This window comes from Piliocolobus tephrosceles, chromosome 19 (genome assembly GCF_002776525.5).
Source record: "Piliocolobus tephrosceles isolate RC106 chromosome 19, ASM277652v3, whole genome shotgun sequence".
Taxonomy (NCBI): domain Eukaryota; kingdom Metazoa; phylum Chordata; class Mammalia; order Primates; family Cercopithecidae; genus Piliocolobus; species Piliocolobus tephrosceles.
This window is the reverse complement of record NC_045452.1, coordinates 13,446,482-13,471,664: the sequence shown is the minus strand read 5'-3', so window position 1 is coordinate 13,471,664 and position 25,183 is coordinate 13,446,482. Positions and strand designations below refer to the sequence as shown.

General features: G+C 45.1%; 1 protein-coding gene and 1 non-coding gene across 26 annotated transcripts in view; both read left to right on the top strand.

Moving 5' to 3' along the window:
- Positions 1 to 25,183, top strand: part of LOC111521831 (GATOR complex protein DEPDC5) — a 170,381-nt gene that overhangs the window by 80,940 nt on the left and 64,258 nt on the right. For 15 of the 25 annotated variants that reach the window (XR_003306698.2, XR_003306696.2, XR_003306697.2 and 12 more), the window contains 7 exons: positions 1,069 to 1,134; positions 4,090 to 4,273; positions 6,118 to 6,278; positions 11,177 to 11,294; positions 11,721 to 11,888; positions 13,370 to 13,589; positions 15,197 to 15,330. Coding sequence is in view for 15 of the 25 variants with exons in the window: in XM_026447062.1 (XP_026302847.1) it covers positions 1,069 to 1,134; positions 4,090 to 4,273; positions 6,118 to 6,278; positions 11,177 to 11,294; positions 11,721 to 11,888; positions 13,370 to 13,589; positions 15,197 to 15,330 (1,051 nt within the window). In the remaining 10 variants the exon portion in view is untranslated. The other 10 variants (XM_026447067.1, XM_026447064.1, XM_026447063.1 and 7 more) reach the window with 7 other exon arrangements.
- Positions 4,356 to 4,460, top strand: LOC113219728. The gene has a single exon (XR_003306706.1). It is a non-coding gene; the product is annotated as a U6 spliceosomal RNA (small nuclear RNA).

Here is a 25,183-nt window from a genome sequence, read left to right as displayed (position 1 = left end):
GTGCTTTCTCTCATGTTGTAGATTGTTTTTTCAAAGCTTTCACAAGAAATTTATAAATACTTGTTCTTGTTATAAAATATTCAAATGACCCAGAAGTATTTAGAGTAAAAAGTACAAATTCTCTTTTGCCTCCTATCCCTTCCTCCAGCTTTCTTCTCAGTTAGCCACTGTTGAACGTTTAGTAAGCATCTTTCCAGTCCTTTTTAAAAAATATTTTTATGTATCTTAAGTAGAGATGGAGTCTCACTCTATCACCCAGGCTGGAGAGCAGTGGAATGATTATAGCTTGCCATAGCCTTGAACTCCTGGCCTTGTTAGCCACCATGCTTAACCTCAGTTCTTTTTATGGCATCATAATTTTCTAGTAAATAAATGTTTTGAAAGGGACATTTAAGTACTGATAGATGTGCTTTAAAATTAATTGTGTTACTCGATAGTCAATAAATTGCATTTCAAAGAATCTTCCGGTGTTTCCTTTCAGCCCAGTTATAGGTAAAATCATTGTTTTTATGTTAAAGTAGTGAGTTTTGATGTCCTATGTCATATTTTAGAAAGCCATGATTTGGGGAAGAAAATTCCAGAAGATAAGGATGGCTGATGAGTGGATTAAATTTAAATAGGTCATTTTGTTTTATTTTATATATATTTTTAGAGACAGGGTCTCTCTCACTCTGTCGTCGCCCAGGTTGGAATGCAGTGGCACGATCAGCGCTCACTGTAAAAATAGGTCATTTATATTCACTAAAGATTGCTCTAATTAGTTGAAATGACTTTGAAATGTGTCGATTTTATTAAAATAAGTGGCAGGTTGCTCGTGTTTGTGTGATCTCTTTTAGCAAAGAATGATACCAGTAACCTCAGAGTAAAGTTCTGGCTCATTCCCAATTTTAGATTGATCATTTTTCTTTGATCGATTATTTTGTACTGTTTGAAATACTCAGCACAGAATTTGCACTTGGTTTACATTTTTATTTTTAGCTCCAATTTTGGCCTTTTTCAACCATAACTGGTCAGAACGCTTTTGCAGAGTGAGCCTTCTTAAGACAAGCTGTTTTTATCTTTCCGTAGGTATGAATCCTAGGACCCAGAATAAGGATTCTCTAGAGGACAGTGTTTCTACCTCTCCAGACCCAAGTAAGAGGGGGCAGCTGACTGGGGAAAGGGGTAGACAGGGAGTGTGGGTGGTCAGAGCATGAGGAAACAGGTGGAAGCCCTGTGGGAAGTGAATGGTCCTGAGGTCCATATATCTCTGGGGTATGGGAAGGTGATGTGGTGAGGGAGGACTCTCTGGACTCTGTGATGGAAAGTGAGGGGGGTGTGACCGAATGACCTGTTTTGGAGGGTGATTCAGGGGCACCTAGGAAAGGTAGCAGATTCCCTCTAAGGCCCCCATGCTGGTCCAGAGCTGGCCTTCACCCTTAAATGCCTAATGACATCTCCATGAAAAAGTTGGAAAGACATAATAGGCTGTTACTAGAATTATTTGCCTGCCTGTAGTTGAAATATTTGGCTGATTTGCATTCCTTTTGATCATCTTTTTAAATAGCTATATAGTAAGAGAATGTCTAAATATCTATAATAATAAAATAGCAGAGAAAATCCTACCACTTGATAAACTTTACTTAGCTGTGACCAATGGATATATATCACTGAGTCTTTTTGTCCCCACCTTTTTTTTTTTTTGAGACAGTGTCTTGCTCTGTTGCCCAGGCTGGAGTGCAGTGGTGCGCTGCAACATCTGCCTCCCAAGTTCAAGTGATTCTTCTGCCTCAGCCTCTTGAGTAGCTGGGATTACAGGCATGCACCACCACGCCTGGCTAACTTTTGTGTTTTTAGTAGAGACGGGGTTTCACCACGTTGGGTAGGCTGGTCTTGAACTCCTGACCTCGTGATCCACCCGCCTTGGCCTCCCAAAGTGCTATGATTACAGCCATGAGCCACCTCGCCCAGCCTTTGTCCTCACTTAATAATCCTTTTCCCCTATTTGTTCAGGTCCCTCCTAGCAGTCATTTGTAATGGCAACATTAAGCACATTACTGTATCTTGGTTTTAGTAATCATTTCTTATTAGTGACCATTTGGATGGCTTTCTGCTTTTTAGCCACAGCATATAATGCAGGTATGATAATACCTGGTGAGCTGAGCACAGTGGCTCATGCCGGTAATCACAGCACTTTGGGAGGCTGAGGTGGGTGGATCACTTGAGCCCAGGAGTTTGAGACCAGCCCGGACGATATAGTGAGACCCTGTCTCTATTAAATTAAAAGTTAATAATAATACATAATACATGGTGCAACAGGTGCATTTTTTGGTTAATGTCTTTGGATTATATTCCCCAAAGTATGGTTGGCAGATTGACTGTTTTCCAAAAAGCTGCCAGCAATGAATAGATGATCCTGTTTCTCTACAACCCTGTCACCGGAGTTTGTTACCTGTGTTCATCATTGTTATTTTAGTGGTTCTGAGGTGTGGAACTTCCTCAGAGTCCTTTTTTTCAGGACCAGAAGATACTGGGGTTAGAAAAGAGGCTGCACTCTTTTCCTAGAGACAGAACACCCTTAGACTTTCATTCAGCATCCTTTCTCATCATGGGATCTCAAACTAAGTATTTGAACTGTCTGTCTTGTTGTGTGCCCAGCAGAAAGCATTTCTACAAGATTTTTCTAATCCTGAGGGTCAAAAGGCTGATGAGGGCCAGAATGATCTAAGAGGACATAAAGATCGAACTGTCTTCTGTTTCTGGCTTCCCCACTGGGGCTTTGATCAGGTCCTCATCTTCTGTTCTAACCATGAAGTAGAAACAAGCTTACCTCCTCGGCTGCCATATAGAAAAATGGAGATGATTAATTAGGCTATTCGGGACTATGTTTTGGATTCCTGAATTATTCATGAGTTAATAAGGCCTGTGTAGGGCATGAGTTAGATCTGTTGCAGGCTAAATCATCTTCCCCAAGTCAGTGGTGCCATGTGGGGCATTTTTCTGCTGCGACTTAGCACACAAATTTTGTTATTCATTGATGGGAGGGCTGAGGCGGCAGCAGGGGCTACATTACATTGTAAGCTGTTAGTATGGTACAAAAATAAGGCATATGAATGTCCCATTCAGAACTCGGAGACAAAGCCTTAGAGTTTTTGACTTCATATTGCTCCCTTCTTTGGAGAGTTAAAAGATAGTCTTCACTTAAATTACTTAAAGAGGTAACTGCCCTATTATTTTAACTGAGTGAAGCTCAACCAGGGAGGATTTTCCTAACCAGGGGGGATTTCCCTCCCCAGTGGAACATGTCAATGCCTACAGACATTTCTGGTTTTCACAATTAGGGGATGCCACTGGCATCTAGTGAGTAGAGTCCAAGGATGCTGCTGCGGTACCCAGGACAGCCCCCACAACAAAGAATTATCTGGTTCAAAGTCTCTGTTGTTGCCGAGGCTGAGAAACCCTGCTTTAACTGAGGAGCAGACAATTCGGGACAGACCCATGTGGTCAGGCCTGCTCTGCTAACTGCAGCTTTCATTTTTGGATTATTAAACACTGTCTCTTAAAGTTCCAGCCTCCTAACTTTCCCAGATATCCTTACTCGATTTTTCCTCCCAACCTTTTGGATCTGTTACTTATTTTTGCAGTGCTAGAAGTATTCCTTATTTCTGCTACTGTATGCTGTTTGCTCCCAAACCAGGCTGAGCTCCCATCCTTTCCCCACCCATCCACTCTGCAGTCCTTGGGAGAGGCTCACGCTTGGGCCTCCCTGCTCTTGGAACGTTGATGTGCTTCGACACGTAATTCTGCCTGCCCTGCAGTAATCTCACCTGCATTGCGGCTGTAGCTCACAATCAGCAGAAAATGAAAAGTATCAGCTGTGAATCCCATTTGCATGATGGGACTGGATAAGCATGTGCACTGCATTGTCTAACAAACTCTGTTTCTCTCTCTTTCTCCCTCCCCTACCCTCTTTCTTCCCAATCCTGTCAATTTTATCATTTTCACCATGAACTGTTTTCCCCACCCTTCCCTCCCCTTTCCTCCCCTGACCCCCCATCCCACACTTGCCATGGTGACCACATGTACCTTTTCCCCCGTTATGTGAGGCAGTTCTGACACTGTCTGCTCCCCCTGTAGTGCCAGGCTTCTGTTGCACAGTTGGAGTGGACTGGAAGTCTCTCACTACTCCGGCATGCCTCCCCCTCACCACCGACTACTTCCCTGACCGCCAGGGCCTGCAGAATGACTACACAGAGGGCTGTTATGATCTCCTTCCAGAAGCAGACATCGACAGGTCAGTGTCAGAGAAAAGGGCACTTGGCTTGGTTTGTGAGGGTTTCAGATATATCTCACACATACATCAGAACACTGAGTTTGTGCTCACTTCAGCAACACATATATTAAAATTGGAAAGACAGAGAAGATTAGCATGGCCATTAAATAAAAAATTCAAAAAAAACATTGAATTGTATTTTATCTTTCTTTTTTTCCTTTTATTTTTAACTGAGACAGGGTCTCACTCTGTCACTCAGGTTGGAGTACAGTGGTATGATCACATCTCACTGCAACCTCGATCTCCTGAGTTCAAACAGTCTTTCCACCTCAGCCTCCTAAGTAGCTAGAAGTAGCTGAGAATGGCAGCACCACATCCAGCTAATTTTTGTATATTTTATAAAGACACTATTTCACCATATTGCCCAGGTTGGTCTTGAACTCCTGGGCTCAAGCCATCTGCCCAACTCTTGTGTCCCAAAGTGCTGAGATTACCACCTTGAGCCACTGTGCCTGGCTGAACACTGAATTTTCAAGCCTGTGTCCTCTTTTTATATTTGGGTAATTTTTTTTTTTTTTTTTTTTTTGGAGACAGAGTCTTACTCTGTCACCCAGGCTGGAGTGCAGTAGCACAGTCTCGCTTCACTGCAATCTCTGCCTCCCAGGTTCAAGTGATTCTCATGCCTCAGCCTCCTGAGTAGCTGGGACTATAGGCGTGTGCCACCACGCCCGGCTAATTTTTTGTATTTTTAGTAGAGACAGGGTTTCAACATGTTGGCCAGGCTGGTCTCAAACTCCTGACCTCAGGTAATCCACTGGCCTCGGCCTCCCATAGTGATGGGATTACAGGCATGAGCTGCTGCGCTGGCTGTGGGTAATTTTATGATGTAAGAACTGTGCATTTCGGCCGGGCGCGGTGGCTCAAGCCTGTAATCCCAGCACTTTGGGAGGCCGAGAAGGGCGGATCACGAGGTCAGGAGATCAAGACCATCCTGGCTAACACAGTGAAACCCCATCTCTACTAAAAAAAAAAAAAAATACAAAAAACTAGCGGGTGAGGTGGTGGGTGCCTGTAGTCCCAGCTACTCGGCAGGCTGAGGCAGGAGAATGGTGTAAAACCCGGGAGGCAGAGCTTGCAGTGAGCTGAGATCCGGCCACTGCACTCCAGCCTGGGCAACGACAGAGCGAGACTCCGTCTCAAAAAAAAAAAAGAAGTGTGCATTTCTCCAGAGTTCTATTGACATCAACTATTTCTCCTTGTCGATTGATTTATTTTTAACTCCAGTTTTTTCTGGCCTTGCTGATTATTCTCTTATTTTCTAATGCAATTATTTTGGGCACACTAAATCTGATCTTCTTTTCTAAAATTACTCATTTGGGCATTGAGTTACCTGCCTCTTTTCACCTCTTTAAACTGTTAATTTTCCCCAAAACACTGATTTACAAATTGTTGGTGGTTTTTTTTTCATATTTTCTATTATATTTTCTTTCTATCTCTCTTTTATATACTGTCGTCCAGGCTGAAGTGCAGTGATGCAATCTTGGCTCACTGCAACCTCTGCTGGGACTAAAAATGCATGCCACCATACTTGGCTAATTTTTTTTTTTTTTTGGTAGAGACAGGGTTTTGCCATGTTGCCCAGACTGGTCTTGAATTCCTGGGCTTATGCAATCTGCCCATGTCAGCCTTCTGGAGTACTAGGATTACAGATATGAGCCACCGTGCCCAGCTCAAACTGTTAGTTTTATGAAGCACCATAGAATGGTTATAAGGGGATGATGCAAAGGAGATGATGAGACTGTGCAGTCTTAAGTGTCACTATCTCAGGCCAAGCATCTGTATGAGCAATCATCTGTTTTTTTCAGGAGGGACGAAGACGGTGTGCAGATGACAGCCCAGCAGGTGTTTGAAGAGTTTATTTGCCAACGTCTCATGCAGGGCTACCAAATCATAGTGCAGCCCAAGGCACAAAAACCCAACCCTGCCGTCCCACCCCCGCTGAGCAGTAGCCCACTCTATAGCCGAGGTGAGTTTTTCTCCTTGGATTTATATTTTCGTCTCTTCTTATGTGGAAGTGGGTTTTCAAGATGGTAGATAATAGATAAATTTAGTAGTAATTGTTTTTGACACAAAAGTTTTATTTATAAATTCTACTTAAGTGAGGAATAAAGTCTCCTTTAGGTATGGATTTATTGTAAATGCTCTCTTTAATTTACAACTCTCCCTTTAAGGCAGTGGGTGTGACCAAGTTCAGGAATGGGACAGCCTGGGAATAGTAGGAAGCTGAGTCACTACTGAGCTGTCAAAGTTTCTAAACCCAGAAACCTATATTTGTTTCTAGTACAGTACCTGGCACACAGCAGACTGCCAAATGTTACCTAAACCTGAAGTTTACTTTTGTTCTTATTTTCCTATTCTGATTTCATCTGTCTCTTCTTTATCACTGAAGCTTGGTGGCTTGAAGCAAGAATGGGTCATCCATGAGGGGCAGATTAGGCTAGTAAGTGACAGAGAATCGGTGTTGCTAGTTGAATCAGAGCCAGGCAGTGGAGAGCTCCTCTAAAATAAGTCTAACAGAGGGCATTAAGTGCAGGTGCCTGGAATCAGAAAGCAGTAATCACTTCCTGGAACAATCAGTGAGCTGTCTTAGTCTCCTGTCTCTTCATTATTGCTAACAAGACCCCCCACCTTCCCTGATCACTTAGTGATAACCTTGGATCATCTTTGTCTGCCCATGAAAGCTTCTTGGGCCAGAGGATCAGAGAACTGTAGCCCTGTTAGCGGGAGCATGTGGTCATCCAGCCCAGGCCCTGCTGTTTATGTATAAAGCTTTGGACTCCCCCTAGATCTTCTTTGAATGTCCCTTGTGATGTTTATCACATGTTGCCTTGTATTCATCTTCCAGACCTTACTGAATATTAACCTTTTTGAGTGCCAAGACTATTTCTGTTTATCTTTTTGTCCTCCACAATGGAAACTGCATGCCTGGCATACAATAATATGCAACAGTATGGGTCAATAAGTATATGAATTTGACTGGGCGTAATCCTAGCATGTTGGGAGGCTGAGGCAGGAGGATGCCTGGAGTGCAGGAGTTCAAGAACGGCCTAAGCAATATAGGGAGACTGTCTCTAAAAAGAAAAGAAAAATAAATAAATATGTGAATCCATTTATTCACACATTCATTCAACAGTCTTTGAAGCACTTACTCTGCATGACTAGGGAGAGCATTTATAGCCCAGTCAGGGAAAATAACATTAGTCAAACTATGAAATATAATTGTATATTGTGATAAAGGCTGAGGGAGAAGTCATGGGGCTGTCAGAACATTTAATATGGGGCCCTATCTTATCTGGTGGGTCATGGACAGCTTCCCTGAGGAGGTGAGGTTTGAGCTTAGACCTGAAGTACATGTAGGAGTTACTAGGAGCAGCAGGTTGGAAATGGAGGGCAGGAGTAGAAAGGAAGGGCATGCCAGGCAGAGGCCAGTTTGTGCAAAGGTTCTGTGGCAGAAAACATTGAGATACTTTCTGGACGCCAAAAAGAAGGCTGATATGATGGAGCACAAGGAATGAGCTGGAGGTGCAGCCAGAGATGTCAGGAGACCCAAGTCTATCTGAAGGATTTTGTCCTTTATCCCAAGAGTAATGGGATGAATTCACCTTTCATGTCACTGGTGCCTTCCAGGCTGCCCACCTGTTGTTCTGTGGAATAGCTGGTGGATGTCCCTCAGTGGTCTGAGTTCCTCTGTGTCCAGTTCTGTTCCTGGCTGATCCATGAGCCTCATGTGATGGTTAGTTGGTCAGAGGCTACTTGCCTGACTGTATCCTTTCTGGTTATTTTTTTGCTGTGATAAATTTAATCTCTTTAATTTCTATAGTAACAGAAAGGGTACCATTGTTATCCTAATTACTGGAACAGTTGCCATCACAACCAGGCCTGTGCTGCTTATTCGTCAGAGACTTACTGAATACTAAGTGTGAACCAGGCCCTGTTCCAGCAGGGAATAGAATAGCATCAGCCCTCCCCTCAGAGTCTGCAGTCTACAGGAGAGTCAGATGTGAAACTAATAAATCACAAGTATATATTTGATCACAGACTGTGAAGAATAAATACCATGCAGGATAAACACAGGGATAATGAGGGTGCACCTAATTTAGAATGGGGGTGTCCGGTACGATGTCAGATGCTCATGAACCTTGCCCCATGACGTTGTCTTTCCAATAGCCAGCAGAGTGTTTGTTGCATGAATAAAAGAATGCTTGGATGAGGGCTTGCCCTCTTTGTTGCTGTAGAAAGTGAGATTTGGTGCCCAAGATCATAGAAGCTGGCAAGTGAAAGTGCTGGGGTTGGACCTGGGGTCTCTCGAGTCACTTCTGTTTTGTATGCATCTGGCCTGCTGCTCCTTTGGCACCATCTGGGAAATTTCCATACTCACAGTGAATACTATTTCAGCCTCTGCTGTCCTCTCTCCTCTTGACCGCTCCCATGCTGCCTGTCACCGTGTGACTGTCCCAGAGCTGAATGAGAGTGTTGCTGGTGGAGGGTGTCCAGGTTCTTGGCACCTCAAACAAAGAACTGGACAAAACGCACAAACAAAGCAAGAAAAGAATGAAACAGCAAAAGCAGAGATTTATTGAAAATGAGGCTGGGCGTGGTGGCTCAAGCCTGTAATCCCAGCACTTTGGGAGGCCGAGGCGGGCGGATCACAAGGTCAGCAGATCGAGACCATCCCGGCTAACATGGTGAAACCCCGTCTCTACTAAAAATACAAAAAACTAGCCGGGCGAGGTGGCGGGCGCCTGTAGTCCCAGCTACTCCGGAGGCTGAGGCAGGAGAATGGTGTAAACCCGGGAGGCGGAGCTTTCAGTGAGCTGAGATCCCACTGCACTCCAGCCTGGGCGACAGAGCCAGACTCCGTCTCAAAAAAAAAAAAGAAAAAGAAAATGAAAGTACACTCCACAGTGTGGGAGCAGGCTGAAGCATAGGGGCTCAAGGGCTCCTTTACAGAATTTGCTGGGGTTTATTTTTTATTTATTTATTTATTTTGAGATGGAGTCTTGCTCTGTCGCCCAGGCTGGAGTGCAGTGGCTGGATCTCAGCTCACTGCAAGCTCCGCCTCCCGGGTTCACGCCATTCTCCTGCCTCAGCCTCCCGAGTAGCTGGGACTACAGGCGCCCGCCACCTCGCCCTGCTAGTTTTTTGTATTTTTTTTAGTAGAGACGGGGTTTCACCGTGTTAGCCAGGATGGTCTCGATCTCCTGACCTCGTGATCCACCGGTCTCGGCCTCCCAAAGTGCTGGGATTACAGGCTTGAGCCACCACGCCCGGCCTTGCTGGGGTTTAAATACCCTCTGGAAGTTTCCCATTGGTTACTTGGTGCACACCCTATGTAAATGAAGTAGTGGCTCTCAGTCAGTCTGATTGGTTGGGGAAAGCTCCCAATCAGAGGCTGAAGTGAAGTTTCAAAGTTATACTCCTATACAAACGTCTGATTGGTTGTAAAAATCAAACCAATCAGAAAGACACTTTCAGTTTTCCATCTGCCTCACAGAAAAAGCAGGGAGTGGTTTGCGAAGGGAGTAACCTCCAGTTCTTTTGTTACTTAGGTGTGGAAAGTTGGAGTTTTTCTTTTGATTTAGTTTTAGGAAGTCAGCCTGAATTGGCCTTAGATTCCCTGCCTCCAAACCCTGTTCTCCTGCCTCAAGAGGACTCCTTTCATTTCTAGATCAAAGGAATCTTGGCTTGGCTTGGCTTGGCTTGGCTTGGTTGTTCTTTTGAGGTGTGATTTTACTCTCTTGAACACTTGTCATTTTCTTCATTCCTGATTATTTTCCTCTTTCCTGCATTCAATTCAGTTCAGCTAATACTGCACATGGCACTTTATCCGGTGCTACTAAAAATGTAAGGAGGAACAATGTTTGAGCCCTGGCCTCCTGGAATTTTTAATTTGTAAGGGGTGAAAGACATACACACAAGGAGCTATATACAAGGTAGAATTCACACTGCTGATGGGGTCTGACAGCTTTCTGGAAGAAGTAGCATTTGATGATGACTTTAAATGATCTGGGATTTCAGTGGTGGCCCAGGAAGAGAATGCAAAAGAAACAACATGAGCAGGCCAGGCGCAGTGGCTCACCCCTGTAATCCCAGCACTTCAGGAGGCCGAGGCGAGTGGATCACCTGAGGTCGGGAGTTCAAGACCAGCCTGACCAACATAGAGAAACCTCGTCTCTACTAAAAATACAAAATTAGCTGGGCATGGTGGAGCATGCCTGTAATCCCAGCTACTCGGGAGGCTGAGACAGGAGAACTGCTTGAACCCAGGAGGTGGAGATTGCGGTCAGTTGAGATCACACCATCGCACTCCAGCCTGGGCAACAAGAGTGAAACTGTGTCTCAAAAAAAGAAAAGAAAAGAAAAGAAACAACATGAGCAAATTTTTGCAGCAAATAAATAAATGGTCCTTTTAGACTGAAACTTGGTATAGCAGTTTAGAAGTAGTGAGAACTAGGACTAGAAAGCTAGGTTGACTGCCACCTTGGAGTGAGAACCTCGAATGCCAAGGTGGGCAGCTTATGCTGGAGTAGTACAGTTCCATTTTAGTAACACAGTCATCTCTTACAGAACTTTCCTCTCCAGAGGATGAGGTATCAGGTTGTTCAGCTTTGAATCTGCCATCTAGGTACTATCAGCCAGCACCTTCAGGCTCTAATCTGCTCCTGGTTGGTTTAATAACAGAAAAATCTGCCAACCTCAGGAGTTTTTTGTTTTGTTTTTTTAACCAAGAATAACTTTCTTCCATGAAATTGCCCCTCAAGAGAGAGTGTTACATCGTTTTCTGAATCTATATGGATGAGAAACAGTTGCTTGTTATAGGAATGAGCTTCAAACAGATGGAGGAAATTATTATTTTTCTGTTAGGCCTTGTGTCCCGAAACCGCCCGGAGGAGGAGGACCAGTATTGGCTGAGTATGGGCAGAACGTTCCACAAAGTGACGCTGAAAGATAAGATGATCACAGTGACGCGATACCTTCCCAAGTGAGTATTTGGATATTTAAGGTCTTCACTTATTGTCCTGAATTATGACCACATACTAAATTATGTGTATAAACTGAGGAAGCTCAGTGGTTGGTTTTTCTTTTGGAGTTTTTGTTTGTTTGTTTCTAGGGCTATTTTAGGGTTATAGCTTACCTATTTCCAAAAGGGATTTGATTCATCTTACAATGATTAGCATGATTCATAACAAGCCTAGTTCAACTAAAGATTGTGAGGAGAGAAGAAGGAAGGAGTTTAAGAAGATCTGAGAAATTTCTAGTACCGTTCCCTGGGATGAGTTGGTTACTACAGTTGAGGGGTAAATGTCAAGGATGGTTCTAAGTGTATAGAGATAGAAAATATAGAGAAGAATTGGCAGAAGTTTGTCTCTAACTCTTTTGAATTTGGGGGCCTGCCCTTATTTTGCAGGTATCCTTATGAATCTGCCCAGATCCACTACACCTACAGCCTCTGTCCTTCCCACTCAGACTCCGAGTTTGTCTCCTGCTGGGTGGAATTCTCCCATGAACGGCTGGAGGAGTACAAGTGGAATTACTTAGATCAGTATATCTGTTCTGCCGGCTCTGAAGACTTCAGGTCAGAGAGTGGACTTTGGATTTCCATCCTTGCAGCTTTGGGCAAGGATGTATATGTGTATTTTTTTTTTTTTTTTTTGAGACAGAGTCTCGCTCTGTTGCCCAGGCTGGAGTGCAGTGGTGCAATCTCCACTCACTGCAAGCTCCGCCTCCCGGGTTCTCGCCATTCTCCTGCCTCAGCCTCCTGAGTAGCTGGGACAACAGGCGCCAGCCCCCGCGCTGGCTGATTTTTGAATCCTTAGTAGAGACGGGGTTTCACAGTGTCAGCCAGGATGGTCTTGATCTCCTGACTTCGTGATCTGCCTGTCTCGGCCTCCCAAAGCAGTATATGTGTGTTTTTAACACTTTCTGAGCTTTCTCTCTCTCTCTCTCCCTTTTTTCTTTATAAAGAGACAGGATTGGCTGGGCGCAGTGGCTCACGCCTGTAATCCCAGCAATTTGGGAGGCCGAGGTGAGTGGATCACCTGAGGTCAGGAGTTTGAGACCAGCCTGGCCAGCATGGCAAAATCCTGTCTCTACTAAAAATACAAAAATTAGCTGGGTGTGGTGGTGCGCGCCTGTAATCCCAGCTACTCGGGAGGCTGAGGCAGAAGAATTGCTTGAACCCGGGAGGTGGAGGTTGCAGTGAACCAAGATCAAGCCATTGCACTACAGCCTGGGCAACAAGAGCGAAACTCTATCTCAGAAAATAAATACATTAATTAATTAAAATTAACTGGGCTTGGTGGCATACCTGTGTAGTCCTAGCTACTCAGGAGACCGAAGTGCTTGAGCCCAGGAGGTTATGGCTACAGTGAGCCTTGATAGTGCCACCACACTGTAGCCTGGGCAACACAGCAAGACCTTGTCTCAAAAAAATAAAATAGGTTAATGTGATAAATTTTTTGTGATGTATATTTTACCACAATTGAAAAAGCAAACCCCATGAAACTCAGTGATGACATGCACTTTGATGCAAGTGGCAGTGCAGATTGTGTTCTTAACATTTTCCTCACTGGTTGGCTGGTAGCTTTGTGGTATCTCATTTTTAGTTTTTGATTTCTATGCATGACTTGTGATTGTGATGATAGCCACAAATTCACTGGACCTGGGTTTGCAGAAGCATTCTGGCATCTCTGGGATCAAAGCAAAAACTGCTTTTGTGGTCTTCCTTCAGAGCTTGTATTTTTTCTTTTCTTTTCTTTTTTTTTTTGAGACAGGGTGGAGATGGGGTCTTGCCATGTTGCCCAGGCTGGTCTCAAACTCCTCAGCTCAAGCAATCCTCCTGCCTAGGCCTCCCAAAGTGCTGGGATTACAGGCATGAGCCACCGTGCGCATCCTCAGAACTTGTATTTTCAACAAAGCCATGAGCTGTAGCATCAGATGAACACATACTCATGGGGAAATGAACCTTCACACACCAGCTCCACACACTTTACCGAGAGTGCTTTCATTATCTCCTTTTTCTCAACACCACTCTGTGCCTTCCTCGGCCCCCTGTAGCTTAATTGAATCCCTGAAGTTCTGGAGGACCCGCTTCCTGCTGCTGCCAGCCTGTGTCACCGCCACCAAGCGCATCACAGAGGGGGAGGCCCACTGCGACATCTATGGGGACAGGCCCCGTGCAGACGAGGATGAGTGGCAACTCCTGGATGGCTTTATCCGCTTTGTGGAGGGCTTGAATCGCATTCGCAGGCGGCATCGCTCGGATCGCATGATGCGAGTAAGGGCTCCTTGAACTCAGGGAGTGTGCCTGGTGTGAGATGCAGGTTTGCCACCTCCTCTGTTAGGGGCCTCTCATCATCAGCCTATTTATTTACTCGTCAACTGCCCAATGTTTACCTTAAATCCAAAACAGTGTTTTCTTCTCCACTGCATGATAAAGGAGGAAGGGATAGAGTGCAGGCAGTGACTGGGTGGTGTTCTGTGGCATAGAGCCACTCCCTTCCACCTGAGGACACGGTGCCTTGAGGTCCTCCCCAAGTGGGACCCTATGTTGAGCACAGCTGCTTGTGTGACTGGGTGCTGAACTGCTGAGTAGAAACTCTCAGGAGGTGAACAGCAGCAGTCCTTCCTCACTCATCTTGCTCCAGCGTTCCCAGCAGCCTGCGCCTCATTCAGTCACACACCACCCAGTGCAGAGACTCAGGCTTCTGGGGGTTATGGAATATGCCAGCTATAAGGGGCAGAACTGGGATTCAGCATTTTTTTTTAACTAATATATAGTACAATTGACATGTGTGTGTATGTGTGTATGTACACAGGTCTATGAATTTTAACAAATATATAGATTCATGTAACCACCACCGTCACTTCAAAAAAATTCTCTCATGCTAGTATTTTTTTTTTTTTTTTGAGACATGGTCTCACTCTGTTGCCCAAGCGGGAGTGTGGTGGCATGATCATGGCTCACTGCAGCCTTGACCTCCCACCTTAGCCTTCCAAGTAGCTGGGACTAAATGTCCAACTAATTTTTTGTATTTGTTATAGAGATGGGGTTTCCCCATTTTGCCCAGGTTTTTCTCAAATTCCTGGGCTCAAGCCGTCCTCCTGCCATGGCCTCCTAAAGTGCTGGGATTACAGGCATGAGCCATCATGCCCGGACTTATGCTAGTCTTTATAGTCACGTTCTCCCCTATCTCTAATCCATGGCAACCACTGGTGTGTTCCTTATCACTGTACTTCTGTCTTTTCCAAACATCACAGAAAAGAGTCACATCATATGTGAAAAGGTCACATTTTATTGCCTTCTTTCACTTAGCGTAATACCTTTGGATTCATCCAAGTTGTGTGTGTAAGTAGTTCACTCTTTTTAATCACCAGGGAATGTTCCGTCATCAGCCATGTTTTTTTGTTTTTAACCTCAAGTTCAGTATTCTTCCTCTCACACCAGCTGCCTTGTGTACACAACATCACTTATGATTAGAAACATGTCTGGGAGAACTTGGATAGTGGGAAGAACTTTGGTTTTGAAGTGAGGTCACTGGAGGTTGGATTCCAGCTCCAGTAGGATGTGGGGTAAGTTCCTTAACCTCTCTGAGCTTCAGTTTCTTCTTCTGTAAAATAGGACTAACATTGTTTACTTCATAGAGCTGTGGTGAGGGTGAAATGAGATGATGTGCAAATAAAGGGGCAGTTTATTTTTAGTTCACCAGACATTTGAGTGAAACGTGGTTTTCTGTCACTTGCTGAACACTGAGAACCCATGTTCCTTGACCCTGTCCATTGGATTCCCAGGGCCTGGGAATGCTGCAGCATGCCCTGGAGCCTGAGTGGCTTCCACTGGGAGCCCACTCGGCTGATGGCCATGTCTCCTCTTCTCTGCTTTAGAAAGGGACCGCCATGAAAGGCTTGCAGATGACCGGGCCCATTTCCACACATTCTCTGGAGTCAGCTGCACCCCCGGTGGGGAAGAAGGGAACCTCAGCTCTCTCTGCCCTGTTGGAGATGGAGGCCAGTCAGAAGTAAGTGCCTGGTAGAAGAGTGACTTGTCCCCATCTTGACAGCCCTGAGGGTTTTCAGTGCCCTGTTCCCATGAGGGGGTGAAATATTCCCTTTACAAGGAGCTTATAATTAGGAAGAAGACATTTATGTGAAAAGAAAGCTAGGCTAATACCTGGTAGGTGTTGGATAACATGAAATAGGCCAGAAGTTACAAACTTTTAGATTGGGGCTTAATTGAAATACAGAGTCATTTAGTTTGGCCCACAAAATATTTCAACATATTTGAGCCGGGGCCAGGTATGGTGGCTCAGGCCTGTAATCCCGCCACTTTGGAAGGCCAAGGTGGGCAGATCACTTGAGGCCAGGAGTTTGAGACCAGCCTGGCCAACATGGGAAAACCCCATCTTTACTGGGGGGGAAAAAAAAAGCCAGCTGTATTAGTCCATTCTCACACTGCTAATAAAGACATACCTAAGACTGAGTAATTTATAAAGGGAAGAAGTTGAATCAACTCACAGTTCTGCAGGGCTGGGGAGGCCTCAGGAAACTTACAATCATAGCAGAAGGGGAAGCAAACACAACCTTCTTCACATGGCAGCAGCAAAAAGTGCAGAGTGGAGGTAGGGGAAAAGCCCCTTATAAAACCGTCACATCTTGTGAGAACTCACTATCATGAGAACAGCATGGAGGTAACCATCCCCATGATTAAATTACCTCCCACCTGGACCCTCCCATGACATGTGGGGATTATGGGAACCATAACTCAAGATAAGATTTGGGTGGGGATACAGACAAACCATATCATTTTGCCCCTGGCCCCTCCCAGTTCTCATGTCCTTGCATTTTAAAACACAGTCATGCCTTCTCCACAGTCCCCCAAAGTCTTAGTTCATTCCAGCATTAACTCAAAAGCCCAAGTCCAATGTCTCATCTGAGACAAGGCAAATCCCTTTTACCTATGAGCTTGTAAAGTCAAAAGCAAGTTAGTTACTTCCATGATACAATGGGGTACAGGCATTGGGTAAATACACCCGTTCCAAATGGGAGAAATTGGCCAAAACAAAGGGGTTACAGGCCCCATGCAAGTCTGAAATCCAATAGGGCAACCATTAAACTTCAAAGTTCCAAAATGATCTCCTTTGACTCCATGTCTCACATTTATGGCACGCTGATACAAGAGGTAGGCTCCCAGGGCCTTGGGTAGCTCCAGCCCTGTGGCTCTACAGGGTACAGCCCCCTTTCTGGCTGCTTTCATGGGCTGGCATTGAGTGTCTGCCACTTTTCCAGGTGCATGGTGCAAGCTGTTGGTGGATCTACCATTCTGGGGTCTGGTGGATGGTGGCCGACTTCTCACAGCTCCACTAGGCAGTGCCCCAGCAGAGACTCTTTGTGGGGGCTCCAACCCCACATTTTCCTTCCGCACTGCCCTAGCAGAGGTTCTCCATGAGGGCCCTGCCCCTGAAGCAAACTTCTGCCTCCTCTGGAATCTAGGCAGAGATTCCCAAACCTCAATTCTTGACTTCTATGCACCCGCAGGCTCTACACCACATAGAAGCTGCCAAGGCTTGGAGCTTACACCCTCTGAAGCCATGCCTGAGCTGTACCTTGTGCCCTTTTAGCCATGGCTGGAGTGGCTGGTATGCAGTGCACCAACTTCCCTAGGCAGCACACAGCAGGAGGTCCTAGGCCAGGCCCAGGAAACCAATTTTTCCTCTTAGGCCTCCAATCTTATAATGGGAGGGTTGGCGTGAAGGTCTCTGACATGCCCTGGAGACATTTTCCCCATTGTCTTGGTGATTAACATTAAGCTCTTCCAATGGTGTGAACCTGGGAGGCAGAGCTTGCAGTGAGCAGGAGATCGTGCAACTGCATTCTAGCCTGGGCGACAGAGCGAGACTCCGTCTCAAAAACAAAAAATAAAATAAAAAAAAAAAAATTAGGCTCCTCATTACTTATGCAAATTTCTGCAGTAGGCTTGAATTTCTCCCCAGAAAATGGATTTTTCTTTTCTGTCACATCATCAGGCTGCCAAGTTTCCAAACTCTGCTTCCTCTTGAACACTTTGCCACTTAGAAATGTCTTCCGCCAGATATCCTAAATCATCTTCTCAAGTTCAAAGTTTCACAGATCTCCAGAGCAGGGGCGAAATGCCACCAGCCTCTTTGCATAGCAAGAGTGATCTTTACTCCAGTTCCCAACAAGTTCCCCATCTTCATCTGCAACCACCTCAGCCTAGACGTCATTGACCATATCACTATCAGCATTTTGGTCAAAGCCATTCAACAAGTCTCTAGGAAGTGCCAGACTTTCCCACATCTTCCTGTCTTTTGAGCCCTCCAAGTCGCTGGGAAGTTCCAAACTTTCACACATTTTCCTGTCTTCTTCTGAGCCCCCCGAAACTGTTCGAACCTTTGCCTGTTACCCAATTCCAAAATCACTTCCACATTTTCGGGTATCTTTACAGCAGTGCCCCACTCCCCAATACCAATTTACTGTATTAGTCCATTCTTATGCTAAAGACATAGCTGAGACTGGGTAATTTATAAAGGAAAGAGGTTTAATTGACTCACAGTTCAGCATGGCTGGGGAGGCCTCAGGAAACTTAAAATCATGGCGGAAGAGGAAGCAAACACATGCTTCTTCACATGAAAGCAGCAAGGAGAAGTACAGAGTGAAGGCGAAGGCCCTTGTAAAATCAGATCTTGACGGGCATAGTGGCTTACACCTATAATCGCAGCACTTTGGGAGGCCTAGGCGGGTGAATCACCTGAGGCCAGGAGTTCAAGCCAACATGGTAAAATCCTGTCTCTACTAATAATGCAAAAACTAATCGGGCATGGTGGCGCACACCTGTAAACCCAGTGACTCAGGAGGCTCAGGCAGAAAAATTGCTGGAACCTGGGAGGCAGAGGTTGCAATGAGCTAAGATTGCACCACTGTACTCCAGCCTGGGTGACAGAGCAAGACTCCGTCTTAAAAATAATAAGTAAATAAAATAAAACCATCAGATCTCATTAGAACTCACTATCACAAGAATAGCATGGAGGAAACCACCCCCATTATTCAGTTACCTCCCACTGGGTCCCTCCCAAGACACATGGGGATTATGGGAACTACAATTTGAGATGAGATGTGGGTGGGGATACAGCCAAACCATATCACTGGGTATGGTGGCACACGCCTGTAATCACAGCTACTTTGGAGGCTAAGACATGAGAATATCTTGAACTCAGGAGGCAGAGGTTGCAGTGAGCCGAGATTGTGCCACTAAGCTCCAGCCTGGGCGATAAAAAGAGTGAGACTGTCTCAACAACAACAACAACAAAATTTGAGCCGGGTTTTAAATTTGAAGATTCCATATAAAAATCTGGATTGTATAGATTGCATATGAATTTTTATATTAAAATATACATCATGTATGACATGGTACATGATATATAATATATAAAACAATACAGATAATATACTATAATACGCAATCCTCAATTTCATGTTGGCTGGGAATATAATATACTCAGTCCGCAATTTCAGTTACCCAAGGTTAACTGTGGTCCAAAAATAGGCGAGTACAGTGCAATAAGATATTTTGAGAAAGAAAAAGAGAGAGTCCACATTCACATAACTTTTCTTACTGTATATGGTATAGTTCTGTTTATTATTAGTTATTGTTGATAATCTGTTACCATGCCTAATTTGTAAATGAAACTTTAGCATAAGTATGTATTTATAGAGAAAAAAACATAGTAGATACAGGGCTTGGTACTACCTTAGGTTTCAGACATCCACTGGGGGTCTTGGAACATATCCCCCTCAAGTAAGTGAGGACTATTGTAATGCAAAATTGGCCAGGTGCAGTGGTCCGTGCCTGTCCTCCTAGCACTTTGGGAGGCCAAGTCGGGCGGATTGCTTGAGCTCGGGAGTTTGAGACCAGCCTGGGCAACATAGTGAGACCCTATCTCAAAAAAAAATTTATAATTAATGTATGAAAATGCAGTTTTGCTTGAGGCCGAGCTCAGTGGCTCATGCCTGTAATCCCAGCACTTTGGGAGGCCAAGGCAGGTGGATCACAAGGTCAAGAGATTAAGACTATCCTGGCCAATGTGGTGAAACCTCATTTCTACTAAAAATATAAAAATTAGCTGGCGTGGTGGTGTGCATCTGTAGTCCCAGCTACTCAGGAGGCTGAGGCAGGAAAATTGCTTGAACCTTGGAGGCAGAGGTTGCAGTGAGCCGAGATTGCGCCACTGCACTCCAGCCTGGTGACAGAGTGAGACTCCATCTCAAAAAAAAAAAAAAAAAAATCCAGTTTTACTTGAAATAGTGGAGGCTCTATTAACACAGGATCCACATTTGCACCCAACCACGGTGAGATGGCACTTCAGAAGGGGCATATGCCTTGGGTTCACACTCTGGTCTTAAACTTGTCTTATACACTCAGTCATGCTACCTAGCTGGCTTCTCTAGGCCTTTGGGTATGTGGCCCCTTTATAAACAGTTAAGTGCAACAGTTGATAAGACACTGTTGGGACCACACTTGGTTGGGAGGGCAGGGAGAGTGTGGTGTCATGGGTGGTGGGATTCAAGCTGGCATTGTAGGAAGCGAAGTCTTTACATGGGGGTGGGTGAGACTTGAGGAAAGACAAAACACTGCCTTGGGCCACCTTCCCTGCCCCTTTCCACCTCACAGCTAGATCAGGTCCCTCCCTGTGCTTGCCAGCATCCTGGGCCTATGTCCATCAGAGCACTTACCAGTATTCTGCTGGGAGCTACAGTCATCTGTTTACTTCTCCCTGACTTGACTGTGTGCTCTGAGGCTGGAGGCTGCGTGCTGTGCCTGGCACATAGTAGGTGTATAATGGATATTTATTGAATGATGGAGGAGGAGGATGCTGAGGGTTCCCCTGTAGAGATGTGAGGTGAGCATGTTAGGGGAGGCTACACCTTAACTGTTTGGTATGAGGGTCTGTCATGCCCACAGGAACCTGCACACATTAGGCTTTCCAGAAGTAACATTGAACAAGCAAGGGTGAGGTACGATGCAGACGTGGAATTTGAAAGACAGTATGGGAATTTGGATGCTAGGCTGTCCTTATGCATTCTCATGGCAAGAGGAATCCTTTGAAAGTTTTAAAAATTCTATTACAGGCCAGGCATGGTGGCTCACTCCTGTAATCCCAGCAATTTGGGAGACTCATGCCTGTAATCCTAAGCACTTTGGGAGACTGAGAGGTCAGGATTACTTGAGCCCAGGAGTTCACGATCAGGATAGCTAACATAGTGAGACCCCATCTCTACAAAAAATTGGCCTAGTGTGGTGGGAGGATTGCTTGAGCCTGGGAGGTTGAGGCTAGGCTGCAATTAGCCTCAGTTGCACCACTGCACTCCAGTCTGGGCGACAGAGCAAGACCCTGTCTCAATAAAAAATGAAAATAAAAATTTTATTAGAAAATTTCAAAGGGATATGAATAATAGACTGGTATAATAAATTCCTGCTTACCTATCACCCAGCTTCAATGAGTATCATCTCATGGCTGACCTAATTTCATTTCTATCCAACTTATGTTTTCCTTTTCTTTTATTTTTTTAAATCAAATTTCTGATGCCATTTCCCTCCATCTGTAATATTTCGGAATGTACCTCAGAAAGACAAGTACCCTTTTTTAAAAAACCAAAACCATGGTATTATAATTTACCTTTAAAATTACAGCAATTCCTTAATATCATGAAATAGCCAGTTGGTGTCTTTGGCACAAGTGTTTTTTTCAGAGATGAGCTCCCTGTGTGGGACGGCTTGGTGGGCAGGGGCCAGGAGGCAGAGTCTCATCAGGAGGCTCCCGCTAGTCCAGGCAAGAGGCAGCTGAGGCTGGATGGAGGGTGATGATGAGATGGAAAGGAAGGGATGAAGAACACGGCAGGGTGCCTACGGTGAGGGGACAGATGAGAGAAGGAAAACTGGGGTAAGTTGGGTTTGTTACTGAGGGCACTGGGTCTTCTTTTGAAAATATCTTTATCAGACCAAAGGAAGATGCCAGGAGTCTGTATGGCAGTTTCTCCCTGTAAGTAATCGCAGACTTTTCCCACTGGAAAAGAGAACAAGGAACATATGTTGCTGGGAGGGGTGTCAAGCTGGGGGTGAGGTGAAAGGATCTTATTTTGTCAGTGAGTCATTGTTTAGTATGCACCAAGGAGCCTGTTTCTGCTTACACTGAAGAAGCATATCGTGGGGGTAGTGGTACCCCCCAGTGTGAAGGGTGAGATTCTCAGCCAACCCCAAGGCAAGAGGCAGGACAAAGAGATCCAAGACTTCCTCCTTGCCACGGATGACTGCTCCCAGGAGACATGCTACATTTTCTCAATAGAGGTAGAGTAGAGCGAGCCAGACCTTTATATAACATTTGTATAACATTTGCTTGCACAGAATTTTTTATTTATGTGTTTTTGTTTTTTCTTTCACTGCCCCAAACAGATTCTGTTTTATTTATTATGCAAAACAGCATACAGCGGCATGAAAACGCTTACAAAATTTCACCTGTAGTCCCACCATCTTACCTGACATCTAACCGTGTATATTTCTTCCAGTTTTCTTCCCATCTTTATCTGTAGGCGTATACATTTAGTCAGGCTCTTGTGGAAGACAGAAGCCCTGGAATCTTAGCTTTGTGCTGATTAATAGCAGTGGGACCAGTCTGGGCAGCAGGTGCTGGCCAGTGGGCTTTTCTGTTCCTATTAGATGAAGATGACCCAATGACAGCCAAGTCAGGGCAGAGAGAGAGAGACCCCACCAAGCAGATGGATATTCATGTTCTGGCCAAGGTGGCTCTAGTGTGTGCGTGTTACTCAGGCCTTTCTGGGGAAAGCACGCTAGCAGTGAGCCACTGTGCCATCTGCCTGCAGAGGCGCGTGAAGGGTGTCTGCGTGCTTTTACCCTTCCTGATTCTGTGTAGGCTGTGTCTTTCTCCTGCCCACCCTTCAAGGCCCACGCGGAGCATATATGGTCACTGCCTCCATGGAGGTGTGGCTAGCGCCCCCTCCTGGCTGAACATACCCAAGCATGCCCTCATGTATGTTCTCATGTATACACATATGCATTGTAATTGGTTGTTTTGTGGCAGTCCCGTCTTCCTGAGCCATTAGAAGAGGAGCTTCTAAGGGCAAGGACAGGGTCAATCTTCTTTTCAGAATCCCTGACTCCTAGTCAGTGCATCAACATATAGCAGGTGACTCAGTACATGTGGATTGTCGTGTGCATCAGATGACACATCTGAGTGGTCACCGGGGATGCAAGAGAATCTCACAGCATGCATTTGTGGATGAGACTTAGAGGAAAACACACTGCGTTGTGATAGAAAGAGAGACTGGTGTCAGTGCACAAGGAAAATAATCTAGCACTTAGTCTTTTGTCCTGTGAATTACAACTCAGAGCATCCAAGTAATTGGTGTGGGGAAGTTTCTCTTTTTAAAATATCCCAGCTAATAAATACAGAAGGAATGATGAACTGTCACTGTGTGTAGTCTCTGATGAATGAATGGATCTAGCAAAGATAATCAGTGGCAGCTCGCATCATAAGAGAGAGGCAGCCATTCTGGGCCTCCAGGCAGAAGTGCACAGTACCACTTAGGAAGAATAGTGGCCCAAAATTTGACCGAAATCTGCCCAAATCCCTTGATGTAAGTTCTGCTTCTCAGGAAGTACAGGGCACAGAAGAACATGTTATATAATAAAGGGATGTAATCAGCACATCCAGGCTGTGTAAGTTTACACGGCTAATGAGCTACTTTCTTTAACAAATAATTTGCAAGGATAAGGAGAAGTGAAGAAGGGCTTATACCTTAAAAGGACCTAAGATACATAACATATGACAATGTAGGGACTTAGTTGAGTCTTGTTGTTGGGTTTTGTTTTTTGTTTTTTTTTTAGACAGAGTCTCAGGCCGGGCGCGGTGGCTCAAGCCTGTAATCCCAGCACTTTGGGAGGCCGAGACGGGCGGATCACGAGGTCAGGAGATCGAGACCATCCTGGCTAACACGGTGAAACCCCGTCTCTACTAAAAATACAAAAAAAACTAGCCGGGCGAGGTGGCAGGAGACTGTAGTCCCAGCTACTCCGGAGGCTGAGGCAGGAGAATGGCGTAAACCCGGGAGGCGGAGCTTGCAGTGAGCTGAGATCTGGCCACTGCACTCCAGCTCGGGCGACAGAGCAAGACTCCGTCTCAAAAAAAAAAAAAAAAGACAGAGTCTCGCTGTGTCGCCCAGGCTGCAGTGCTGTGGCACGATCTGGGCTCACTGCAACCTCTGCCTCCTAGGTTCAAGCGATTCTTCTGCCTCAGCCTCCTGAGTAGCTGGGACTACAGACGTGCACCACCACACCAGCTAATTTTTGTATTTTTAGTAGAGACGGAGTTTCAACATATTGGCCAGGATGGTCTCAATCTTCTGACTTCGTGATCCACCCACCTTGGCCTTCCAAAGTGCTGGGATTACAGGTGTGAGCCACCACACTCAGCTAAAAAAATTTTTTTGAGACAACTGAGGAAATATTTGACTTTTGAAAAATTTTTAAAACATTTGTTATCTTTTAGAGATACTGAAATGTTTAAGGATGAAACAATGTGTGAGTTTTGCTTCAAAATATGTCATGTGGGTAGGCAGGGTGTATGGATGAAACCAGAATGGCTCTAATGATATAATTTTGGTAAGGAATATGTAGGGGTTCATTATATTGTCCTCTTTACTTTTGTATATGTTTGTATTTTTTCATAATGTAAAAACAAATTTTAAGGGAGAGTGCAACAGGTTACTATGGAAACAGATTTTTGCATCCCTGGTATGTGATTACTTCGCATTGAGTAACAAAAGTATCAGAATTTAAGATAAGAAAATTGTTGCAAATTGGATTCTCAGGGAAGCGGACTGAGATGGAATGTAGCATATAGGATGCTTATTAAGGAGAGCCCTTGGGCACAACACCTGTGGGAAGGATGGGGAAGAAACCGGAGTGGGTGCCAAGAGAAGCTGGACTACAGCCCAGACCCAGTGACAGCCTCAGGAGATCCCACAGGAACAGCCTAGAACAGCTTTCAGAGATGTGCTGAGTTAGGCCAACAAACACACGTATGCAGGCACACACACACACTCACACACACACACCATTCATTGGCTATGGCAGCCCATGCAGCTGGGGCTGTCCCTGAAGGGGCTGAAAACTGAGACAGAGCCTCCTAGACAGCCCTCCCAGTGCTGGGACAACAACAAGGCCATCGTGGAGGGGGCTGGGCCCTGCCTCGCACTGTCCATCACAATAAGTAATATATATTATAGTAATAATGAAGCACTTAAGACTTTAATTTGAGCCTTCTGAAACCTAACAATAAAACAGTGATATATTAAAGCAGCGTAATTTAATCTAAAATAAAGTGTAGTTAATTTTATAACAGAAAAAAGGAAAATAAACATGAAAATATTCATTCATGTACATCAGAACTGAGATGAGATGGGATGAGATGTCATAAGGAAACTGTATTTGTCTTGCGTTATGAGATAATGTCTGTTAATTTGGTTTGGAGGGTGATGTAGCTATGCACGTTGGAAAGATTAACATATAAATCCCGGCCGGGCGCAGCGGCTCAAGCCTGTAATCCCAGCACTTTGGGAGGCCGAGACGGGCGGATCACGAGGTCAGGAGATCGAGACTATCCTGGCTAAGATGGTGAAACCCCGTCTCTACTAAAAAATACAAAAACTAGCTGGGCAAGGTGGCAGGCGCCTGTAGTCCCAGCTACTCGGGAGGCTGAGGCAGGAGAATGGTGTGAACCCAGGAGGCGGAGCTTGCAGTGAGCTGAGATCCAGCCACTGCACTCCAGCCCGGGCGACAGA